This window comes from Triticum dicoccoides, chromosome 7A (genome assembly GCF_002162155.2).
Source record: "Triticum dicoccoides isolate Atlit2015 ecotype Zavitan chromosome 7A, WEW_v2.0, whole genome shotgun sequence".
Taxonomy (NCBI): domain Eukaryota; kingdom Viridiplantae; phylum Streptophyta; class Magnoliopsida; order Poales; family Poaceae; genus Triticum; species Triticum dicoccoides.
In genome coordinates, this window is record NC_041392.1 from 505,725,986 (window position 1) to 505,748,600 (window position 22,615).

General features: G+C 45.3%; 3 protein-coding genes, 1 non-coding gene and 1 pseudogene across 5 annotated transcripts; 4 read left to right on the forward strand and 1 right to left on the reverse strand.

Moving 5' to 3' along the window:
• The first annotated feature begins 4,227 nt into the window (after nt 1–4,227).
• Nucleotides 4,228–5,158, forward strand: LOC119328516 (annotated as a pseudogene).
• Nucleotides 5,159–6,078: 920 nt separating this feature from the next.
• Nucleotides 6,079–8,100, forward strand: LOC119328081 (exocyst complex component EXO70A3-like). Of its 2 annotated transcripts, XM_037601120.1 has the most exons (2): nt 6,080–6,890; nt 7,041–8,100. In XM_037601120.1, the coding sequence occupies exons 1-2, from the start codon at nt 6,282–6,284 to the stop codon at nt 7,587–7,589; spliced, it is 1,158 nt and encodes a 385-aa protein (XP_037457017.1). In that variant the 5' UTR covers nt 6,080–6,281; the 3' UTR covers nt 7,590–8,100. The 2 variants fall into 2 exon arrangements, with proteins under 2 accessions (XP_037457015.1, XP_037457017.1); XM_037601118.1 differs by having other exon boundaries at nt 6,079–8,100.
• A 655-nt stretch (nt 8,101–8,755) lies between these two features.
• On the forward strand, nt 8,756–8,952 carry LOC119334772. The gene has a single exon (XR_005161535.1). It is a non-coding gene; the product is annotated as a U2 spliceosomal RNA (small nuclear RNA).
• Nucleotides 8,953–11,834: 2,882 nt separating this feature from the next.
• On the forward strand, nt 11,835–13,905 carry LOC119332391. Its single transcript, XM_037605574.1, has one exon. The coding sequence runs from the start codon at nt 11,876–11,878 to the stop codon at nt 13,490–13,492; it is 1,617 nt and encodes a 538-aa protein (XP_037461471.1). The 5' UTR covers nt 11,835–11,875; the 3' UTR covers nt 13,493–13,905.
• Nucleotides 13,906–15,494: 1,589 nt separating this feature from the next.
• LOC119328247 lies at nt 15,495–19,891 on the reverse strand. Its single transcript, XM_037601255.1, has 3 exons — nt 17,142–19,891; nt 16,118–16,335; nt 15,495–16,000 (listed from the first exon to the last, which is right to left on the reverse strand). Exons 1-3 carry the CDS (start codon nt 19,779–19,781, stop codon nt 15,925–15,927), a joined length of 2,934 nt encoding a protein of 977 aa, XP_037457152.1. The 5' UTR covers nt 19,782–19,891; the 3' UTR covers nt 15,495–15,924.
• Between the last annotated feature and the right edge of the window lie 2,724 nt (nt 19,892–22,615).

The following is a 22,615-nucleotide window of genomic DNA, read 5'->3' on the forward strand; positions in this document are numbered from 1 at the left end:
ACCAATTGGGAGTTGTCCTTAAACCCCACAGAACTGACGGAAGTTCATCGACCCAAGCGCCTGCTGCGTGTTTGAGATCACGCATTAGTCGGGGTTTCAGTCCTTTGAGAATTAGGCCATTGGCTCTTTCTGCTTGTCCGTTCGACTGCGGGTGAGCGACTGAAGCATAGTCGACTCGTGTGCCCTGAGAAGCGCAGAAAGCTCTAAGCTCATCAGAATCGAAGTTTGACCCGTTGTCCGTGATGATGCTATGTGGAACTCCATATCTGAATGTCAATTCTCTGATAAAACCGACGGCGGTGCTGGCCTCAAGGTTCTTGATAGGTTTAGCTTCGATCCATTTGGTAAACTTGTCAACTGCTACGAGCACATGAGTGAATCCACTCCTACCAGTTCTTAGTGGTCCAACCATATCCAACCCCCAAATAGCAAAGGGCCAGATGAGGGGAATGGTCTTCAGGGCTGACGCTGGCTTGTGAGACATGTCAGAGTAAAACTGGCAGCCTTCACATCTGTCGACTATATCTTTCGCCATTTCATTTGCTCATGGCCAATAGAATCCTGCTCGGTATGCTTTAGCCATGATGGCCCGAGAGGACGCATGGTGACCACAGGTCCCCGAGTGGATGTCGTTGAGGATCATTCGACCTTCTTATGGCGTTATGCACTTTTGACCGACTCTAGTCACGCTTTCCCTGAATAGTTGTCATCTTATCACAGTAAAGGCCTTGGATCGACGGACGATCTGTCGAGCCTCTTCCTCGTCCTCTGGAAGTTCTTTCCTAAGGATGTACGCAATGTACGACACTGTCCAGTCGGGAGTAATGGCCAGAACCTCCATGATCAGGTCGACCACGGCTGGGACCTCGACTTCAGTCGGATCTGTGGCGCTCCTAGGCTGCAGGGGTTCTTCAGTAAAAGGATCTTCCTGAACTATCGGTGTGTGAATATGCTCCAAAAACACATTGCTGGGAATGGCTTCTCTCTTGGAACCTATCTTTGCCAAGTCATCGGCTGCTTGATTTTTCAGTCGGGGTATGTGATGGAGCTCTAACCCCTCAGACTTCTTTTCCAGCTTCCTCACCGCGTTGCAGTAACCAGTCATGGCTGGGCTTCTGACGTCCCACTCCTTCATCACTTGATTGACTACCAAATCTGAGTCGCCGTAGACCATGAGGCGACGGACGCCAAGTGAGATGGCCATATGCAACCCATACAGGAGTGCTTCATATTCAGCTTCATTATTGGAAGAATCAAAGTGAATCTGGAGGACATATCTGAGCTTGTCTCCTCGGGGGGATACCAGAACCACCCCAGCACCGGAACCATTCATCATTTTGGATCCATCAAAGAACATGGTCCAGTGCTCCGAGTGAACTTGAGTCGGCAGTTGTTGTTCAATCCATTCGGCGAGGAAATCTGCTATTGCTTGGGACTTAATAGCCTTCTTTGCCTCAAACTTGATATCTAAGGGGAGGAGTTCAATCGCCCATTTTGCCACTCAACTAGTTGCATCTCTGTTGTGCAGAATTTCTGACAATGGAGCGTCGCTGACGACTATAACAGAGTGATCAGAGAAATAGTGTGCAACCTTCTTCGTGGTCATGTAAATCAATCCCATAAATGAGCTTCTGATAGTGCGGATATCTCTGCTTTGACGGAGTCGGAACTTCAGAAATATAATAAACTGGGCACTGAACTTTATAGGCTTTTCCCTCTTCTTCCCGCTCGACCGTAAGTACTGTACTGACGACTTGTCTAGTGGCTGCTATATAAAGCAGTAAAGGCTCTTTGCTGATTGGGGCAGCAAGCACCGGCTGGGTGGAAAGCAGGGCTTTTAGCTCTGCAAATGCTGCATCAGCTTCAGGAGTCCACTCGAACTTATCTGATTTCTTCATCAGTCGGTAAAGAGGCAGTGCCTTTTCACCGAGGCGAGAAATGAATCGACTTAGGGCGGCCAAGCAACCAGTAAGCTTCTGGACATCATGCACACGCACAGGGCGTTTCATTCGGAGTATAGCACCCACTTTCTCTGGGTTAGCATCAATCCCTCGTTCGGAAATGAGGAAACCGAGTAATTTTCTGCCCGGAACTCCAAACGTGCACTTTGATGGATTAAGCTTGATATCGTACCTTCTGAGGTTGGCAAAGGTTTCAGCAAGGTCAGTCAGTAGGTCGGAACCTTTACGTGACTTGACCACAATGTCATCCATGTATGCTTCCACATTCCGATTGATCTGAGTGAGCAGGCACTTCTAAATCATCTGCATGAATGTGGCTCCAGCGTTTTTCAAACCGAATGGTATAGTGACATAACAGAAGCACCCAAATGGGGTGATGAAAGTTGTTTTTATCTCGTCGGGTCCGTACAGACGGATCTGGTGATACCTGGAGTAGGCGTCCAAAAAGGACAAACGCTCGCACCCTGCAGTCGAGTCGACTATCTGGTCGATGCGAGGGAGATGAAAGTGATCTTTCGGGCAGGCCCGATTGATATGCTTGAAGTCAATGCACATGCGAAGTGAGTCGTCCTTCTTTGGGACCATGAAAACATTAGCTAACCACTCGGAGTGGTAAATCTCACGGATAAACTCAGCTGCCAAAAGTCGAGCCACCTCTTCACCGATTGTCTTCCTCTTCTGTACGGCAGACCATCGAAGATGTTCTTTGACTGGTTTCACTTTTGGGTAGACTCACAAACGATGCTCGGCCAGTCCCCTGGGAACACCTGGCATGTCCGAAGGTTTCCATGCGAAGATGTCCCAGTTCTCACGGAGGAACTGGATGAGCGTTTCTTCCTATTTGGAGTCGAGTGTTGTTGAAATGTGAGTCGGAGCGGCATTGGGATCTATCGGGTGAATGTGAATCGACTTTGTTTCGCCAGACGACTGGAATGCTGAATCCATGGCGGGCTTCTTGGCTCGCAACAAATCACTCGGATCTGCATTTTTCTGATATTCTTGCAATTCTACTACAGCCATCTGTGCATCGGCGATCTTTGAGCCCTTCTGGAAGCACTCTTCTGCCTTCTTCCGATTACCAGTGATAGTGATCACCCCTTTGGGACCAGGCATCTTCAATTTGAGGTACACGTAACATGGTCGAGCCATAAAACATGCATAAGCTGGCCTGCCCAGAATAGCATGATAGGCACTCTGAAAATCCACAACTTCAAATGTCAACTTTTCTCTACGGTAATTCTTGGAATCACCGAAAACCACGTCGAGAGCAATTTGGCCGAGTGATGCAGCCTTCTTGCCTGAAATGACCCCATGGAAACTCATGTTACTATCACTGAGTCTGGACATTGGAATGCCCATTCCTTTCAATGTCTCTGCATACAGTATATTCAGGCCACTGCCACCATCCATCAGAACCTTTGTCAGTCGGGTGCCCTCGACTACTGGGTCGACCACCAACGCTTGCCTCCTAGGGGTGGCTATGTGCGCTGGGTGGTCGGACTGGTCGAATGTGATGGCAGTCTGGGACCACTTCAAATAACTGGGTGTCACCGGAGCGACCATGTTCACTGGTAACGCTAGTGATAAAGAGATATAAATGATCTTTAAGGTTACAGAGTGAATGACCGACCGTTGTCATCCTGAGTGACGTTAAGCCTTCTACACTCCGAGTGGTTTCTTGTATCGTCGAGTGGTTGTTCGCATAGTCGAGTGTCTTCTATACTGTCGAGTGGAACATAGCTTCACGGTCGAGTGGATGATGATTTTGCTTCGACCGCTTCTGGTTCCTTTAGAGATGTCCTTGGGAGGGTATCTTGGACAGATCCATGGCTTCATCAGACCATACTACACCGTGACTCCATGGAAAAGGAAAAGCAAGCAAATTTCTACAAGTTCATGCATGCAACTGCAGAGTCACAAGACAAGGGATAAAGATAGTAGCCTATAGCTCCTTTATCAATTTCCTTTTGAAACTTATGAGAGTCTAACAATGTTGGAGAAGTAAGGAGCACGGGTAGGTACAGAGTCAAACATATGCACCGTTTGTGCATGAAGAAGGCCACATGGTATGCATGAGTCAACCGCAGATCATTCTAGTTACTTGTTGCATTTCAAAATTTCCTACTACAAAATAGACAGAAAAACAATAATCTCGCTGAGTCTTCGTTTGACTGAACATTGGTGCTGCACTCTGTCCTATTTATACCTGCTCTAGCTACGTAATTAAACAGATGAGCAGAGGTAGGGACTAGCTAGCACCTATCGCGCGATCAGCATGAACTTAGTACCACCAATCAAGCCACAACAACACTTCCAGTGCCGATCATCACACGCGGCCGCGGCTCTCCATCTGCTACTTCTTGCTGTCGCACTGGCGATGGCGAGCGGCACCGCGAGGGCACACGCCGTGCGCCGTGCTGCAACCTGCTCCAGGGGGTGAACCTGGTGCCGTGCCTGGGGATGGCGACGTCCGGCGGCGGCGCCGTGAACATAAGTGCCGCCTGCTGCTCGTCGCTGAACCAGGCGCTCGACGCCGGCCGCCGCTGCCTGTGCTCGCTGCCGCTGGCCAACGGCGTGCTCGCCGGCCTCATCGCCACCCTCATCCCCACGCTCCCCATGGTGCTGCCGCTGCCCGGGTGCTACCTCTACGCGCCTCCTCTGGCGACCTGCCAAGGTGACCATTCGCACAAATCTTTTCTTGCGTCCGGCCGGGCATGGACTCGTGATCGACCAGCACAGACGCCGAGTAGTTGCTGAAATTTATGTTTCTTGCTTCAGTGACGTTGCTGCAGACGGATTATGATGCGCCGCCGGCATCGCCATCTGTGACTGCGAGCGTGGGGGATGCTGGTGGTGGCGCGGTGGATCCGCCGCCACCACCGACCGCGGTAATGCCGCCGTGGAAGAATGCTAGTGCGGCTGGGACGAAGGATGGTGGGACGACGGACAGGAGCGCCGGCAATGGATCTAGGGAGGCTAGGGAGGAGCAGAGCGTTAGAAGGAGCGACGCGTGCCGGCGGCCCGGCGTTGGTGAGGGTAGGATGTACATGCTGATCTTTGCGGTGGTCATGGCTGTATTTTTGTTCGATTAAGTTGCCTGTCCATGGTTTCATAGGATTAATGATAGATTAATCTGAATGACTTGAGCAATGCAGAACACCACATGTAAAATTTGGTGGAAACATATGACCCTACAGGCCCTACACACAAAAGCAAACTAATTTGCACAATTCCCTACAAATGTTTTATGACCCGGATATCAAGGGAACATCCGATTTTTAGGCATTGGCAAATCAAACGTTATTTATGACAAATTATGTTTGCCGAGGATGGCAAGTTTAGTTCACGAGCATACAAATTCGCCTCAAATTTTTTTTTTGGTCAGGAAATTGTCTTGCTTGCAAAGTAATTTTGCCATTTTTGGCCCAATATAAATTGCCATGAAAAACGCTCGATTTGCCATGAGTAAAAATCTAACGTTAGATTTTTAGCCTTTCCTATGTTTTATTTTATGCTAAACAAAAGAAGAAGAAAATAGCATGTAGGACCAAGCAAAAATGAAATAAATAGTGTATGTAGACACTTGGGATGTTACTTACTTTACCAATTGCCACCTCTTTGATGAACCATACGATCTCGATCCAACGCCTGGATTAGACCCCTCCCATCACTAGACCTTCCCGTATGCATTTCCACAAGCATAGCCACATACTGCCAACACCGAACCATTACATGCCTGCAGCAAAACCATTACCAATTAGAATTTCCATTCAGTCTATTTATTTTACGCGTCGCCATCCAGGCATCCACCATGTCCCGGTCAGCTTCTATCGTTGGCCTCTTGATATGAATTAAAGTACACAGGTTTTTCCCTCCAAGGGAAAAAAATCTCAGCCTGTCACGTCCAGGGGTCAGTGTACACCTCGTCCTTGTGGTTTACAGTAACCCACTAACATCATACAATATAATTGCACCTTGACAGCTGTTTTGCGCTACCAATCAAATCACTGACGCGCTTTCCCGCGACGCGGCAAAGTTTTCTTTTTTTTCTTTCTGAAGAACCTGCCTTTTCGTTAAGAAGAAAGAAAAATGGTCAGTTAATAAGGAAAAACGACACACACACACACATATCAGCCCAAAGGCTGTGTACCAAACGAACCGGCGACCTCGCTACCCAAGCGAGCAGAGTCGAAAACAAAGCGCCAAAGATAGGGAGCAGTTTCTGCAATAACGCGGTCAAGAAGAAGCTTACAGAGCTCAGCAGCTACTTGCTGTTGCAAAACCTCAGCCCTAGCAGAATCACTGAGTTGGAACTTGGAAATGGCGTTTCCAAGGAGCCCTGATTCCAGTATGAGCAGCTGTGCTTCTACTTTGACGCTGAGCAGCTGCCCCAGCTCCTACATCTCCATAGGCAGCAGCAACCCAAGCTCATTTACGGCCACGGCAATAGTCCCCACCGAGACAGGGCTAGTAGCTCCAGCCGGACATCAGGATCAGGATCAGGATCCTCCGGAATCAGCAGCGAAGTTCCCTAAGCAAGAAATCAATGGCTGGGAGCATCCATACCTCTGTTCACCATCCAAGCAACTCAAGAACGTAAGTACTTCCATCAAGGAGATCAGTCGCTGGGCAAGATCTTCGCCGGGAGTAAAGGTGAACTCAAATATCCGGCTCTTGGAGTCCGTACTTTCTTTGATACAAGTGGTAACTTCGACAGCACCACACCCAGATCACATCGTCGACATGATACGGGTCCATGATGCGCTTGCTAACCTGTTGCTTGTCCTGCCCAAGAACATCTTCCCTTTCCTGGTGCAAAATTTCGCTCAGATTGTAGATGAATTAAGCCCAAAGGGAGGTGCATCTTTATCAGCAAGGTTTGAGAAGACACTGCATGATTTGCGAAGAAGCATAAGGAGTGGTCTTCAGGTACTCAATGTCAAGATCTTTGATTATACATCTGAAGTAGTCCCACAAGGTGGTGGTATCCATGAGATCACCAAATATTTGTTGAAATATATCGTGTCACTGCTGGACAATGGCAGATCTCTCAAACTCATACTTGTCGGCGATGAACAGGATCAGGATGGCATGGTTGAAATGGAGACGCTGCAAGATGCTGTTGCTACCTTGATCTGTCACTTGGAAATCATGCTTGAGAAAGAATCTCATCGATATAAAGATGCAGGGTTGAAACAAATGTTCATGGTGAATAACGTGAGCTTTGTGTTGCATCAAGTAGAAGGCTCAGAGATAAAGTATCTTCTAGGAGAGGATTGGGTTCTGAAGCACCGAGACCAACTGAAGGACCACATCTCACGGTTCATCAACATTTCTTGGGAATCCGTCATGTATTGCTTCCATGCAAAGACCAACAAAATCCAAATCTTTTCTAGCCTACCAACACTGCAGATATTTAACATGGAATTTGAGAAAACTTACTGGACTCAGAAGACATGGAAAGTTGAAAATCCTCTGCTCCGGTCCAATATGCGTAAATCAGTATCAGAGAAGCTTGTCCAGGCTTACAGTACATACCTTGAGAATCTCAAAAACAAAGCTCCAAAGCTTATGAAGTACACCCCTGAAGATCTTGAAGAACTGCTGTCAGATCTGTTTGAAGGATAATGGGCATAGCTAAAAAGAGGATAAAGCACAGATGCATGTGACAATACTTGTCAACAAATCTGAAGGATAAATGGCCCCTTGAGCTAGGAGGAAGATCCGATTCAGATGCATGCTTCCAAAGCTTGCGTACTGAATATGGAACTGTAACTGATATATCCTTGATATGTTAAGATTGAACTGTACCTGAGGTTCTAGAAGTTGTGTGGTTGCTGCAGTGTGAACTATGTATAAATTTTGCAAGTAAACAACTAACACACACTCCCTCTGTCTCAAAATATAAGACGTTTTCTTGACACTGTCATAGTCTGACTTAAAAAAAAGTCTTGCATTTTGAGACAGAGGGAGTACTGTTTTCCGCACCAAGAAAAACAACTCTCGAACCAACTAATGGAGCGTGGCATGCCGCCGCGCACTATCCGGTAGTAGTTGGTTATAAAGAGTTGCATTTCTGCAGGGTATAGTACTGTTGTAATATTCAGCAGATGTTGTGTTGACGGGGGCAGCACTTTAATTTCTTCCCAGTTGATGGCTACAAGGCATTCATCCGCGCAGAGTGGTTCGGTTTGGATCAAGGAAGAGAAAGAAAGTATCGCAGAATGTGTGGCTACTAATACTGTTCTGACTAAGAATAAATTCAGGAAGTGGCTGGCACACTGAACTGACAGGAACAATGGAAAGACTTCTCTGGGAGCAATGCTAATTGGGGTAGTTTAGATTTCGTTTTAATAGCTTTCACAGGTTCATTGAGTCCTTGAAGTTAAATCCCTGAACACCCAAATGACAAAAACTTGCTTTTATTATATTGCTATATTTAAATAAACTAATTTAGGAAACGTTGTTAACCAGATATGAATTATTGGATGAGTTGCAGGAGCCAGCAATAGTTAATTAACTATTAACTCGTTTACTAGTACTTGACAACTAATTATGTACTACCCTGATCAGGCCATGACTGAGTTAAGCCACATAATTGCTGGCCTGTTGAGGCATCTGGGCTACTATTCTTTAGTTGGGCCAAGAAGTCCAAAACGGAAGCAATGGTAGGGAAACGCACAGGCAGGTTTCTAATGACTCACTGTTAACTTGTTTAGTCCCACCTCGCCCGCGGAAGCAGCGCAGTCGGCCAACAGAGCTATAAGAGGAGGCGGAGGGCAGGGTTCTAAAGCATACCTTTCTCGGCCTTTTGGCTAAGATCAAGTGTAGTATCTGTTCTTATCAGTTTAATATCTGATATGTGGGCCATGTGCCTACAACGATATTAAATTTATTTTTTATGAGGGAGGGTCCACCACACTAGCTTGCTAGTGGGGCCCTCGTGTGTTGCCTGGGCGTTGCACTATTGCCCAGGCCAGGCGCACCCCAACCAATACAAACTAAACAATTTTATATTTGTTTGGACTCGGCTGAAAGCAATTTCGTGTTGCTAGCTGCATCATAAAGCAGGTTATCCATAATATATATATGTGCGTGTATATATATATATATATATAGGTAAAACTATGTCTAACATAGCTTGCCACAAAACTAGTTAAGGGTTGCTAAACTTTTAATGGTTTAAAAGTTATCAAAAAATATGAAATAAATATGAGAGCATCTCTCTAATGTAATAAGATGATCCAACGGAGGGATTGTCAAAATATGCATCTATGTGTCCTCGGCAAAAATAATAAGCATTTCAGCTCACTACGACATAAATATATACTGAACTATTTGTTTTTTTGTCCAGGACACATACAGTCATATATTTTTAATCCCTCCGTTGGATCATGTTATATTATAGGTGTGTTGGTTCAGTATTTTTTTCAGAAATTTTGAGAACTTTTGCATCGTTGAAACCCTTAACTAGTTCTGTGGCAAGCACTTGTAGAAAATCCTACTCCTATATATATATATATATATATATATATATATATATATATATATATATATATATATATATATATATATAATCAAGCAGAAGATTTGATAGGATGATTCAACTTTATTTTCACTTGGAAGCATTATCAAAATGGATTTGCCTATGAACGTGTGAGATTGCTTTCCTTCTAAACAGAACCTATCTATCAAGTTTTATGTGCTAGTAGAGTTGATCTTCTGAATATTTGCAGGTGACGGCTTTCTGTGCTATTCAGTTCAGTGGAATAGCGCTCCACCCCTATGTCAAGAATGCATATGAATCAAATAGATTTATTTGTACTCACCTGAAATCAGTTTCTTGTTGCTAGGTGCGTCATCAAGCAGAAGACAAGGCTGGTTCAACTTGTTATCACTTGGGAAGCATTATCTAGGTTAGATTTGCCTATGAGCGTGTCAGATTGTCTTACTTCTGAGTAGAACCTGTCTCTCGTTTTCTAACAGAAGGAACCTATCTATCAATATTTGAGTGCTGCTACAGTTGATCTTCTGAATATTTGCAGGTGATGGGTTTGTACTATTCATTTCAACAGAATAGCACTGCATCCCTATGTTCCTGACACCCCAACAGCCAGGCACCCCAAATCCTCCTCGTACGTCTGGGCGGACGGCCAGTCAATGACTGGTCACAAAAAAATGACCCAGACGGGCGTCTCAAACGGGCCTCAAACGCCCGGACTGACCGGCACCCCTCATATCCAGTCCAAATCGAGGGCGGATATAAGGGCGCTTGGGCGCGTTCGCCACGTCGGACCCGGCCCACGCTGGTCCACCTGACCCCACATATATTCCTCCCCATCTGCTATCAGGGCCAAACCCTAGCCACTTCACTCCACTCCCCTCCACCACCCAAGCTCCCGTCTGGCGATCTCCGGCCTTCTCCGGCATGGCGGGCAATGGATCCGACGACGACCAATACAGATCTGTCGACTGGGGTGTTATCCCGTGCAGTTTGGAGGAGGCAATGTCCGTCTGCATTTGAGGCATGATGAGCAAGGGCGCTCGGAAGGGCAAGGACAGCCGTGGATGATCTTCTCCATAGCTAGCATGTAGGTTAAACATGTCAGTTTTTGGTAGTCCGATGGCAATGTCCTGATGTAGTAGTCGGACGTGTGTAATGCATCGTTGATGTAAGTTGCATGAGTTTGTATGAATTTGAGGTATGTTAATTGAGGTGTCCGGTTGTGAGAAGGGAAATTTGAGGCGTGACCGGTCATTAACAGCGGACGCGTTGAAGGGTTGAATTTATCAAGTTCAGCTGTAGATGCTCTTATAGCATGACAATTTGAGAGATATTTTAAGGAAATGCTAAGGAAAAACGTTGTGCGTTCGTGTGAGCCTTCCTGCGGGAAAGATCATTTACACAACACAATAGGGAACGACAGGTCAATGACCTGACCTTGGGGGGGATTCTGGATTTTTTGTGAATGTTCACAAGGCATGTGACTATAGACCCTAAGAAATTTAGATCCAAATTCAGAACACACATTGCGAAGCAAGAAAGACAAATCTAAAATGAATAGTGTCAAAACAAGACAAAACATGAATAGGGTCACATATGAATTTGTGGTTTTTGTTTCCCAATGTATATTTCAAATTTTGATCCGAACTTTTTAGGGCCTCTTTGATTCGTAGGATTTTAAAAATGTAGGAATAGGAAAAGTATAGGGTTGGAGTGGCATGCCCACTTGAATTCTATAGGATTAGCAATGAGTTTTTGATGTCACAGAAAAAACAAAGAAATTGTAAAAAGAGGTTGGAGTGGATGTTAGGTTTCCTATGAAATGTAGTACAAAATATTCCATAGGAAAAATTCCTATGGAATCTAATCCTATGAATCAAAGGACCAACATAGGAAAAAATCCTAAGGATTTCAATCCTCTAGAAATCCTATAAAATTCCTTTGAATCAAAGAAGCCCTTAGGGGTTATGGACATATGTATTGTGAACATCCATAAAAAAATTCAGAATTTTTTGAAACATTCTAAATGTGACTTTCCAAAATTTGGAGCATGGAGCATGTGAAGGGTGGTCACCTGATATCTTTACCCATCAACCGGGTTCTTGCAGAATATGCATATTTAACCCAATCCAATATAAGATCCGCAAAAAGCTCAAACATATCCATCAAAATTACCCCGTCATATCCCTCCTATACATCGTTCTTTTCTTCACAAAATGATTGCCTGGTACTCAGCTTCCGCTGCAGCCGTCACATCGAGTGGTCATTGTCTGGCACCCTCGTCCTTCTGGTTTATAGTCAGCCAGTTAAAAAAATATATATATATACGGCGAAGCTGTTTTGCGGTGCCCACTAAGCCATCGACGCGCTTATCGGTTTTTTGCGAGAACGCGGTTGAGGGGAAGCTTACATGAGTTCAGCAGCTAGTTGCTGGTGCAAAACCTTAGCCAGTCCCTGCAGAATCGCCGAATGGGAAATGGCGTTCCCAAGGAGTCCTGCTTCCACCGTGAGCAGCTATGCTTCTACTCCGACGCTGAGTAGCTGCCCCAGCTCCTCCATCTCCACAGGCTGCAGCACCCCTGCCACCCCAAACCCCTTTGCCGTCGCGGCAATAAGCCCCGCCGCAATCCAGCACATAGTTCAAGCCGGATGTGCCGGTGATCACAAGCCGGCGCTAGCAGCCACAGGAACTCCTGAATTCACACAGGGAAAGAAGCTTCAGCAGCATCAGGATCACAAGCTGGCGCTAGCAGCCACAGGAATTCCTGAATTCACACAGGGAAAGAAGCTTCCGCAGCATCAGGATCTTCCGGAATCAGCAGCGAAGTTTCCCAAGGAAGAAAACCCAGCACTAGCAATCACAGGAGGTACGGAATTCATACAGGGAAAGAAGCTTCAGCAGCATGAGGATCTTCTTGAATCAGCAGCGAAGTTCCCTAAGCAAGAAATCAATGGCTGGGAGCATCCAGACCTCTGTTCACCATCAAAGCTGCTCAAGAACGTAAGTACTTCTATCAAGGAGATCAGTCGCTGGGCAAGATCTTCAATGGGGTCAAAGGTGAACTCAAATATCCGGCTCTTGGAGTCTGTATTTTCTTTGATACAAGTGGTAACCTCGACAGCACCACACCCAGATCACGTCGTCGCCATGATACGAGTCCACGAAGCGCTTGCTAACCTGTTGCTGGTCCTGCCCAAGAATATATTCCCTTTCCTGTTGCAACATTTCGCTCAGTTTGTCGATGAATTATGCCCGAAAAGAGGTGCATCACTATCAGAAAGGTTTGGAAACGCACTGCATGATTTGCGAAGAAGCATAAGGAGTGGTCTTCGGGTACTCAAAGACATGATCTTTGACTATAAATCTGACGTAGTCCCCCAAGGTGGCGGTATCCATGAGATCACCAGATACTTGTTAAAATACATCATGTCACTTCTGGACAATGGCACCTCTCTCAAGATCATACTTGTTGGTGATGAACAGGATGACAAGGTTGCAATGGAGACGCTGCAAGATACTGTTGCTACCTTGATCTCTCACATGGAAATTATGCTTGAGAAAGAATCTCATCGATATAAAGATGCAGGGTTGAAACAAATGTTCATGGTGAATAATGTGAACTTTTTGTTGCATCAAGTAGAAGGCTCAGAGATAAGGCATCTTCTAGGAGAAGATTGGGTTCTGAAGCACCAAGACCAACTAAAGGACCACATCTCATCGTTCATCAACATTTCTTGGGAATCTGTCATGTATTGCTTCCATGTAAAGACCAACAAAATCCCAATCTTTTCTAGCCTACCAACACTGCAAATATTTAACATGGAATTTGAGAAAACTTACTGGACTCAGAAGACGTGGAAAGTTGAAAATCCTCTGCTCCGGTCCAACATGCGTAAATCAGTATCAGAGAAGCTTGTTCAGGCTTACAGTGCATACCTTGAGAATCACAAAAACAAGTATCAAAGGCTTATGAAGTACACCACCGAAGATCTTGAAGAGCTGCTGTCAGATCTGTTTGAAGGATAATGGTCATAGCTAGAAAGAGGACGAAGCGCAGATGCATGTTAAAAATACTAGTGCAACACGTCTGAAGGATAAATAATCCCTTGAGCTAGGATGAAGATCAGAAGCATGCCCCCGAAGCTTGTGGAGTAAATATCGAACTGTAACTGGCATATCCTTGATATGTCAGGATTGAAGTGTACCTGAGGTTCTATAAGTTGTGTCATTGCGGCAGTGTAAAATGCTTAACATGAAATTTCTCTAATGATTATTTCGCTTGCTTGATTGCACCAGTCGACTAGAACTATAACTGTATATGTGGTCATGAAAATAGGTCTTCGAGCTGAAGTGGCTGCTACCTGACCTGATAAATTTTCCACAAAGAGGAGTTCCAACTTTCCAGTCCCATTTGGACCAACTAGAAGGTCACACATGCTTTGCCGCACCATGAGTGTCATGGTTGGACTAGGAGGACGTGGGCCTTGGTCCTACAGCCACCGGCTGCACACATGACACAAGACATATGGCAGATGCACCCATATCTATCTATAAATTATTTCTCTATCATTTGCTAAGATTACTCTCCCATTAGACAAGATTTGTTACCTTAAGTTGGAGATTGCTTTCTCAAACCTAAGTTAATCATAAGGCAATCATGTATTCGGTACTCCCTCCATTTCATTTTAGTCTACATATAAATTTTGTCTGAAGTCAAACTTCATAAAGTTTGACCAACTATATTAAAAAAAATCAACATTCTCAATATGAAATCAATATCATTAGATGCATCATGAAACTAATTTTCATACTATGTAACTTTTGCATTGTAAATGTTGATATTTTTTAAGATAAATTTGGTCAAACTTTGCGTAGTTTAACTTCAAACAAATTTTATACGCAGAGTAAAAAGAAACGGAGGGAGTAAATTCAAGCAATAAGAAATCAACTTCACCTATGACCTAAACCCATTCCCAACCAAGCCTCCCCACCAGGCCAAATTCTCCCTGTTGCGTGCTTTGATACACAACAATTAAACTTGTTGACTAGAAGAGTAACTCAATGACAGCATGGAATCGTGGAGGGATTTATAGGAAGCAAATTCCACCAGCAGATTAAGCAGTCTAAAAGCAACAGGAATGAGTATGATCTCCATAAGAAACAAACAGCATACACTTCATTCCAATCCTACAGTAGCTACTTTAAACTTTTAATGGTCATTTGGTTCCAAAATGAAGGGTGAGTGAACATGTCGCCTCTCCGCATAGCACATTACTACATATTTTCTGTGACCAATGGATGTACTCCCTCCGTTCCTAAATATATGGCGTTTTGGCAGTTCAAATTGAACAGAGGGAGTAGTTGATAAAATTAAGCAACGTTCAAGCAAATATGCATGTTTAGGAACTTGGTACCAAAACTGAAAAGGTTAAAGAGCCAGTGGTGCGAATCACTCATAATATTTGCTGAATCGATCCACTTACTCATATGTGTAATGGTCCACTGTAATGCGCTGACTGCGTGCATGAGAAAAGTCTAACATTTACATTAGATTGAGCTACAGGATTAATACTATTCTGTTACGTGTATACTGGTTAGTTCCAATTGTTTCATAGTAAAAAAAAATCATGTTCATCTGTCCCATGAAATATATGCTGTCAAGTTTGCGAGTTTGATCCACTAACAGGACTAAGTTTACGTCCCATCTTCCCTTGGATTTGTAAGCCAAGTATGGTTTATGGCAATACGCTGATGTGTTAACAGTATCTGTAACCACACAAGGATTGTACAAAAATGTTCACGGAAACTTACTTCTTTTGCAATTGCTGCATCTTACAAATATCTTTCGATCAGATAAAAAGAGCAAGGTTGTAATTGTGAAGTAACATATTGAGTTGTTTTTTTTGGCGGGGGAAGTAACATATTGAGTTGTTACTGTTGGTTTTTAACAATATTATACTTATCCCCTATTGCTGCCTAATTCTGAATATTTTTCTTCATTTATTTCTAGATTTTGCAGACCAGAAGGTACATTTAACTTTATTGCCACCTCTGCTCCAAAATAGATGCCACTTGGACAACATGATTCAAAGTATACACCTATGAGACTTTGCTATTTTTGACTAAACTTCATAATGATGCTCCAACTTAAATGGAATAGGACCTATAGACTGTCAAGTATTTGTAAAATACTGGAGCACCATCCTGTTGGCCTATATTTTACCAAGCTCTTTTCCATGCAGCCTGGTTAGCTCAACCCCCTTCATCAGCAGCAGAGATGAACTTCAGATTGACGAGAGAAGTTATCCTCTTCGGTTGATGCCTGTACTGCAAATATTGCCACTATTCCTCACCAAGAAATTTGCTGCACATTAATTGAGTGCAACTCTCCAGAAACTGCCTTAATGCCTATGCACGAAGGAGACGAAGAGGACATTACTTGAAACACTTTATGCACATCAGTCACCAGTGGGTTCCTCTGAGTCTTTATTTGACACTGGATTACTTGGCTTGGTACGCTTCGACAATGATTTTCTGTAAAGGAAGTGTGCAGTGGACAGTTTCAGACAAGTGTGTGTACATACCAATCACACAGCCATTCTATATGATCTTTGACTCAATAAAAAGGAGAATTCTGAGGAAAACATCTACCTCTTTGTGGACTTCTTGGCAGCAGCTACACCCATCTTCGTCTTCGACTTGTCAAAATCAGTTGATCCCTCATGCATGGCACTATAGTTGTGCATATTGGTTTTAGTTTCCGTTGCGGCTGCCTCCATCCTTTCGGAAGCTTGGAATTTGAGTTTTAACTCTTCCTTCCTCATTGTATGGGTATTGAACCTACTTGGCTGAGATTCCCTAAGAATATCCTTCAATAGAAACATGACAACGCCAGGATTCAGGAACAAACAAGAGAAAATATGATAATAGTAGTACGGCAAGCTGCAAGCATCATGCAAGTAAATGTAAACCAGCGATTTGCAGTCTGAGGAAGAAGACATGCCAGTGCCACCATGTAATTGGGAAGGATGTCATGCTTCATAGTCAACACACACGGAAGCAGTCAGAGACTGCGCGACCAGATATGAACCTCTAGCGCAACCTTTAAAAAGTTTAAATGGATGAATATGTGGTTACAAAGTCCATGGATCTAAGTGACTGAGTTGAAGGACGATGTGTGCATTTTACTCATTGGAGGACCAGCTCAAGGATTAGGTCATGGTTTTCTTTAAATTATTACCTATGCAAACCAGTGATGTACAGTCCGATCCAAAATAGGCTGTTCAAGAATAGTTACTGAAAGCCATTTAATCTTATGTTACTTACATTTTGAATCACTTGTTCCCTGCAGCATTTCGTGAGAGTTACTGCACAAGTTCCTGTATTACTCACAAGTTATATATAGTTCACTATGTCCAGAAAATTCTATAAGTTCCTACTTACAATGTTTTTTGCACATTCAAGAGTTCATTAGTTTACAACTAGCACCTACCATTTTCCTAATCCTTCTACACTAGTGTTGTTATCTGGTCCTTGTTAGAAAGATGACCTTATGACGAATTCCAAACTACGGAACGATACTGCTGAAAGAGCACCATATTAAAATTGTCTTATTGAAACATATAAGTAACAGCTCTGCAAAGGATACTGCAAATCAATAGTTTCTTACTGATACCTCTGAAGATAGTGTTCCAGCAGGTGAACCTGCCTTAACAAGAGGTTTCATGTTTTCAGCTATTGGTGCATCATCAGGTAAACTTTCCATGGAAGTTGTTTCTGGAATTTCTTCTCTTGTTTGAGATCCTTCGGTGTGAAATGCATTTGTCTGATTTTTTCTTCTTGTCCTTCTAACATTCTGGCTACTGTTTTCCTGACCAACCATGCTGCTATTGTGAGCGACATCTTGTTCTGTGACTCTTTCTGCAGCTCCCTGATTAGTTTGCACTTTCTTCAGCCGTTTGCGTGCCACTCTTTTAGTTTTCTGTACACCATTTGATGGATCAACCACAATGCTAGTTCCAGGTACACCACCTTCTGCTGACAACTTTGTTCCAGGTACCTTGTCACTGAACATTTCTTTCTGTAGTTTCGCTTTATCCTTTTTAAGATGCCCTCTGGCTTCTTTGTTGGAGGAAGTGATTTTCACTTCCTTCTCTGATATTTCAACTTCTGCACCTCTGTGTTGAACTGTTTCTTGTAGGATGTATAATGGAGATGCGTTAGCTTCATCAACTGTTTCTGAACTAGTCTTTGTCTCATTGTGTACTACGGCTTTCTTATGGTTCTTCGCATTTGCATAAATTACCTCTTTGCCATCATGGTTGGATGGTTCTGGTTCTTGCATGCATTGCATGTTATATGTCATCAAATCCGCAGGCTCTTCACTGATTCTCTGAGGTGATTTCATAGTTGATATATCGGTCATTAGTGGATCTTTACATGCTTCTTTACCTATTATGCTTACGCAATGAGCAAAGCCTTCACAGTTAGCCATCTGAGCATCATTTGCAAAGGCCATCGGTACTTCAGTTTCTTGCATGCAATTGATATCATTTTCACTATTGGCTAGGGATGCTCCGTTGTATTTCAACCCAGATGATGAAATGTTAAAGCAATTAGGTGAAAAAACATCAGCAGTTTCTGGGACAACATTATTGATGATCTGGTGAGCACTACCATTTATACAAATCATCTGTTTGTCACTACTGAACAGCTCAGATGGTTCTAGTCCTTGAATACTAGCAGCTATCTCCGCGAACTGTTCTTTTCTTTCAAACTCAGGTGATGGGGTATTGATGGTATTAGGACTCACATTATGATCATCTGCAGAACAAATATGTAGTTCTTTTTCTGCTGCATGTATGACAGAAGTTGTATCCTTTGCATCAGCTGTGCTCTCATCATTATACCTGAACTCAGGCTGTTCAATTTCTCCAATAACATACTGATCTTTTACACATGTGTCTACGGTTGGTGCTCCGTTCTTAAAATCCACAGGCTGCTTGACACTTTCCTCAATAATACCATTGGAGGAACTAATATTAGGTAATTCACAACTGTCGAACTCTGATGCATCATCTACGGATTGTCTAACATAACTTGCTGAAATTGCTTCCTCGGTGGCAACTACTGGGTGGGGAAAGACAACAGAATTATTGTTTCCCCCTTTGCTTTTTCCAAGGTTTCCTTCTTCTAGAGTGTGAACATCAGTCACCATTCTTCTGATCTCGGTTATTCTTGCATTGTCATCATTTGCAACAGTACTGCAACAAAATATATTTCTGAAAGAAAACCGTTCTCTTGACATTTTGGCTTTTTTGAGGTTGTTCATCAATTCCATCCTCTCTAACTGCGGTCTTACCAGTAAATCTCCTGGAAACTTATGTACATTACTGATTACCATGCCGTTACCCTTGTCCAATTGACCAGCTCTCATCCCTGGTCTAGGTACATGAAACGACTTTCTAGAAAAAGGTGCCTTGATGTTCCTCCAAATCAACTTCGACGCCATCAATACAATGCACACACCACAAAATGCTGCAAAACCACCCTGTGCAACAGCCCTTGAAGCAGTCCTATTTGTCTGCACAACTGAAACATCAGCATCCGCAACACACGATTCCTTCTTCTCGGTGGCTACGAACTGAACCAATGAGCTGTTCTTCGGAACCTCACGTTCGCCACTTTCAAACCCCTTAGCCATTACTCTTGCACGAGACAACATGGACTGCAAATCGCCACTCCCTTCTCCATCTGCACTCACACACCTGCTAACGATTTCATCCTCATTCACCTCAACATGCACTGCATTGCCGTCTGGGTCTTCATATACACTGAATACAGGACCGGTCCCATTGCCGCAGAGATGGCTCTCCTCTGCATCCCAATCCAAATCCTTCGGGCCATCCAAGGTGGACTCAGCCACTGCATTCCCACTTGGACCGGCATCTAGACAAACAGAAATGTCCGATTTCTCCTCAGGATCCGGTAACGCGTGATCATCGGACGAAGCAGACTGCGGTTCTCCAGTAAGACCAACCAAAGGAGGGCGGTCCTTGTCCAGCTGCGGACGAGAATCGAGGGCCTCGTGGTTGGGAGGGCGAACCACCAGCGGCGGCGGGGCCTTGTCGCGCAGCACGTTCCGGCGACGGGGCGGCGCGCGGAGCCGCCACGCCGGGACGAGGGCGGCCTCGCAGCGGGCAGCCGCGAAGCGCCTCGAGGAACGGATTCTGGGGGCGGGGGCTAGGCGGCCGGCGATCTGGCAGGGAAATCCGGGTGGCGCGAGGAACAGAGAGGAGATGGAGGCGCTCGCCATTCGGGGCAGACGCGAGGCTAGGGGAGGAGTGGGAGGGGGAGGAGGAGTGAGAGGGGTGGGATGACGGCCATGGCGGCGGTGGCTGTGGAGCTAAAACCCAGATGGGCTAAAATCTTTTCAATCCTTTCTTTGGAAACGGAGGGAGGGCCTGTCGCTTGCGCCGGCTCGGGCCAAAGCTCACGTTCCCGGCCAGCGTGTGAAGATTTACACTCTTCTCTGCCTTTTTCTTCTTTTTTTTTTTTTTGGGTTGTTTGGCATCTCCGTTGGACCCTCAGACTGCCCACAATATGGGTTCATTCGATGGTTCGAATGTCATTTTTCTCGTACTAAAATAATGTCCGTGCATCGCAACAGGATATAAATATTTTAACATGTTAGCTTGTGATTTATCTATTAATAATGATGTGATTGTGTAAATAAATGTACATCAAATTATACCCTTGAATTACCTTATATTTTGATTAGAAGTTTGACAAATAAATTAAAGTGGAATTGTTTTAGAAGGTAAGTATATTAAGGTGATTGATTATTAAGCAGTAGAGACAGAGATTAACCGGAAGTAAACTGAGGGGCTTCGCGGGAGTTTGGATTGCTGCCACGCAAACATCCAATGTCCCTGGCCCACACAAACCCTAAGCGGTCACCGCCGCTCCAGAGCGTCACCGCCGCATTCATGCCTGCCCAAAATGGACGCAACCTTTCAGGTTGCTCCGGCATTGAGAGCACCGCCCGCGCCGCATCCCGGTGCACGCGACTGATCGGCGTTCAAATGACATCCAGTATGTCCGCCTCCCTACATTAAACATGCACGGTTGCCGAGGAACCTGCTCCAGCGTCACCTGTTCATCCGTCTGTTACCCACCGTTAGCCACCTCGTTGCATGCCCTACCATCTGCACGCTATTTAAACTTCAGGCTCGGCGACAGCCGCATTCAACCTCCTCTGCTCCCTAACTCCCCAATGATGGCCTCCTCGAGCTCCAAAGCCCTCTGGGACAGCCTCTAGTCCGAGCAAATAAAGGAGATCGCCACCATTGCAGTAGGCTGGCAGGTCGGCAGACGGACAAGCTCACCGAAGGCCAGCGCTGCGGACGCCCCAATGGAAGAGGCGGCCAACAACGAGCTTGTGCCAACTTCCTCGCCGGCCCATGCCGGCATCACCATGGGCGAGGCCCGAGCTCACTACACCAACATGGTGTTGGAAAAGCGACATATGCCACGTCCCTGTAGGCGCAAGGCGACCAGGCGTACAACCATCGCCTCCTCGACGAGCACCAGCGTGCGAAGGAGCAACTCGTCGGCGGCACGGGCATCGCGCCGGACATGGTCGTGGGCGAGCAGGAGGCGCTGGTCCAATCCTACCACACCGCCCGCGACATCTGCTGCACCCGCTGGCGGTACTGCGTCCATCAGACAGAGTTAGAAGCCGCCTTCAAGGAGATCGATGAGGTGGTGGATGAAGTCGGCCGCGCCCCGGTGCCATAGGGACGACGTCGCCAGCTCCACCTCGACCACGCCCCGCTGCCACGAGGACGAAGACGGCACGTCCGCGGGCGCCGCCGGTAGCGAGAAGAGTGGAGCATGGGAGGTCGCCGACGCTCGGGTCCCAGGAAGGCCACACCACTCCTCCCTTCCCATTGAAGCTAAGCTTGACGGGCTCATCATCGTTGCCGGATTAGTCGCTTGCAGGCTACGGAGGCGGAGCTTCATTTTTCGGGGCTCATGACCGGTCAGGCATGGGGAATGGACGCCAACGGTCATTTAGACTAGGTTTAGAGTACAATTTAGTTGAATATGTCAAGATGTAATGACCTTGCTCCAGCTTAGATGAAAAGCATCCAGTTCTATGTAAAAATCATCAAAATATGAATGAATATCGTCCAGTTTGTTAAATATGCATCAAATTTGTTCTCTTCCATTAAATTCTTCCGAAATGTGCAGACATTTGCGGCTATGATTGGATGGTAGGCCTTGCATCAGTGTCTGCGGTCTGGTCCCCCAATCCACGAACGGATGCGTTGTCTAGTTTGTGTTGGCGTTGGAGATACCCTCAGGCACCACATGACACTTGTGGTGAGCAATCTCAAAAATACAAAAGCAAAAGAAAAGGTTTGTTAACACACAAACGTTGAATATGCATGATCTGCCGCAATTCCAAAAGAAGCATCGTTCGAGGAAAAATACGAGTTATTGGCCGTTTATGATACAAACACAATCGAAAGGCCATCCAGCAGGGCCTCCCCTAAACCTAGGATATATGCCTGGGTTGTCCGAACTCTCCAAACCCAGACCATATGTGGAGGAGAAATGAGGGTTGTCCGGACTGACGAGACATGGGCCCCATCTCAAACCCTAGAGCTTCCTTCCTCCCTCCGCCTATCTCCATTCTTTCATCCTCTGTTCCTCCCCCAACCCGCGCCCCATCTAGTCACACGCTCACCCGGATCATTGCCCCCGAACACGCTCGTCGTATGGACGCCACTCTTGGTATGTCTTAGACCCCCGACCACAAATGCCGTCCACCTCGTGCACCACTTATTCAACGAAATGTCTGAAATAGAGTTTGGCCGCTTTCTTGTTGCACATTTGTGGGGTGCAAAAGATGGACACCAATGATGCTTTTAATTACAACGAATTCTTCATATCATCGACATGGGACGAAGGTGACAACGACTATGAGTTTATGTTAATGTTGAGTATTCTCGGAGCATCGAAGAAGGAAGAGGAGCATATTCTCAACTTCATGGGTTCTACGTCGAGCAGGATAACTGATAACCAAAAAGGGGAAAGGCTGGCGTTGGTACTCTACACTGACTATTCATGAGCCAAGCTGAC

Excerpts from the sequence above, each read along its gene's own strand:
- LOC119328247 (XM_037601255.1), bottom strand. The coding sequence starts at position 19,781 with ATGGCGAGCGCCTCCATCTCCTCTCTGTTCCTCGCGCCACCCGGATTT. Across the intron at positions 16,336-17,141 it reads CTGGAACACTATCTTCAGAG|GATATTCTTAGGGAATCTCA; the intron begins GTATCAGTAAGA and ends TTTCTATTGAAG. Across the intron at positions 16,001-16,117 it reads GCCAAGAAGTCCACAAAGAG|AAAATCATTGTCGAAGCGTA; the intron begins GTAGATGTTTTC and ends CTTCCTTTACAG.
- LOC119328081 (XM_037601118.1), top strand. The coding sequence starts at position 6,282 with ATGGCGTTTCCAAGGAGCCCTGATTCCAGTATGAGCAGCTGTGCTTCT.
- LOC119332391 (XM_037605574.1), top strand. The coding sequence starts at position 11,876 with ATGAGTTCAGCAGCTAGTTGCTGGTGCAAAACCTTAGCCAGTCCCTGC.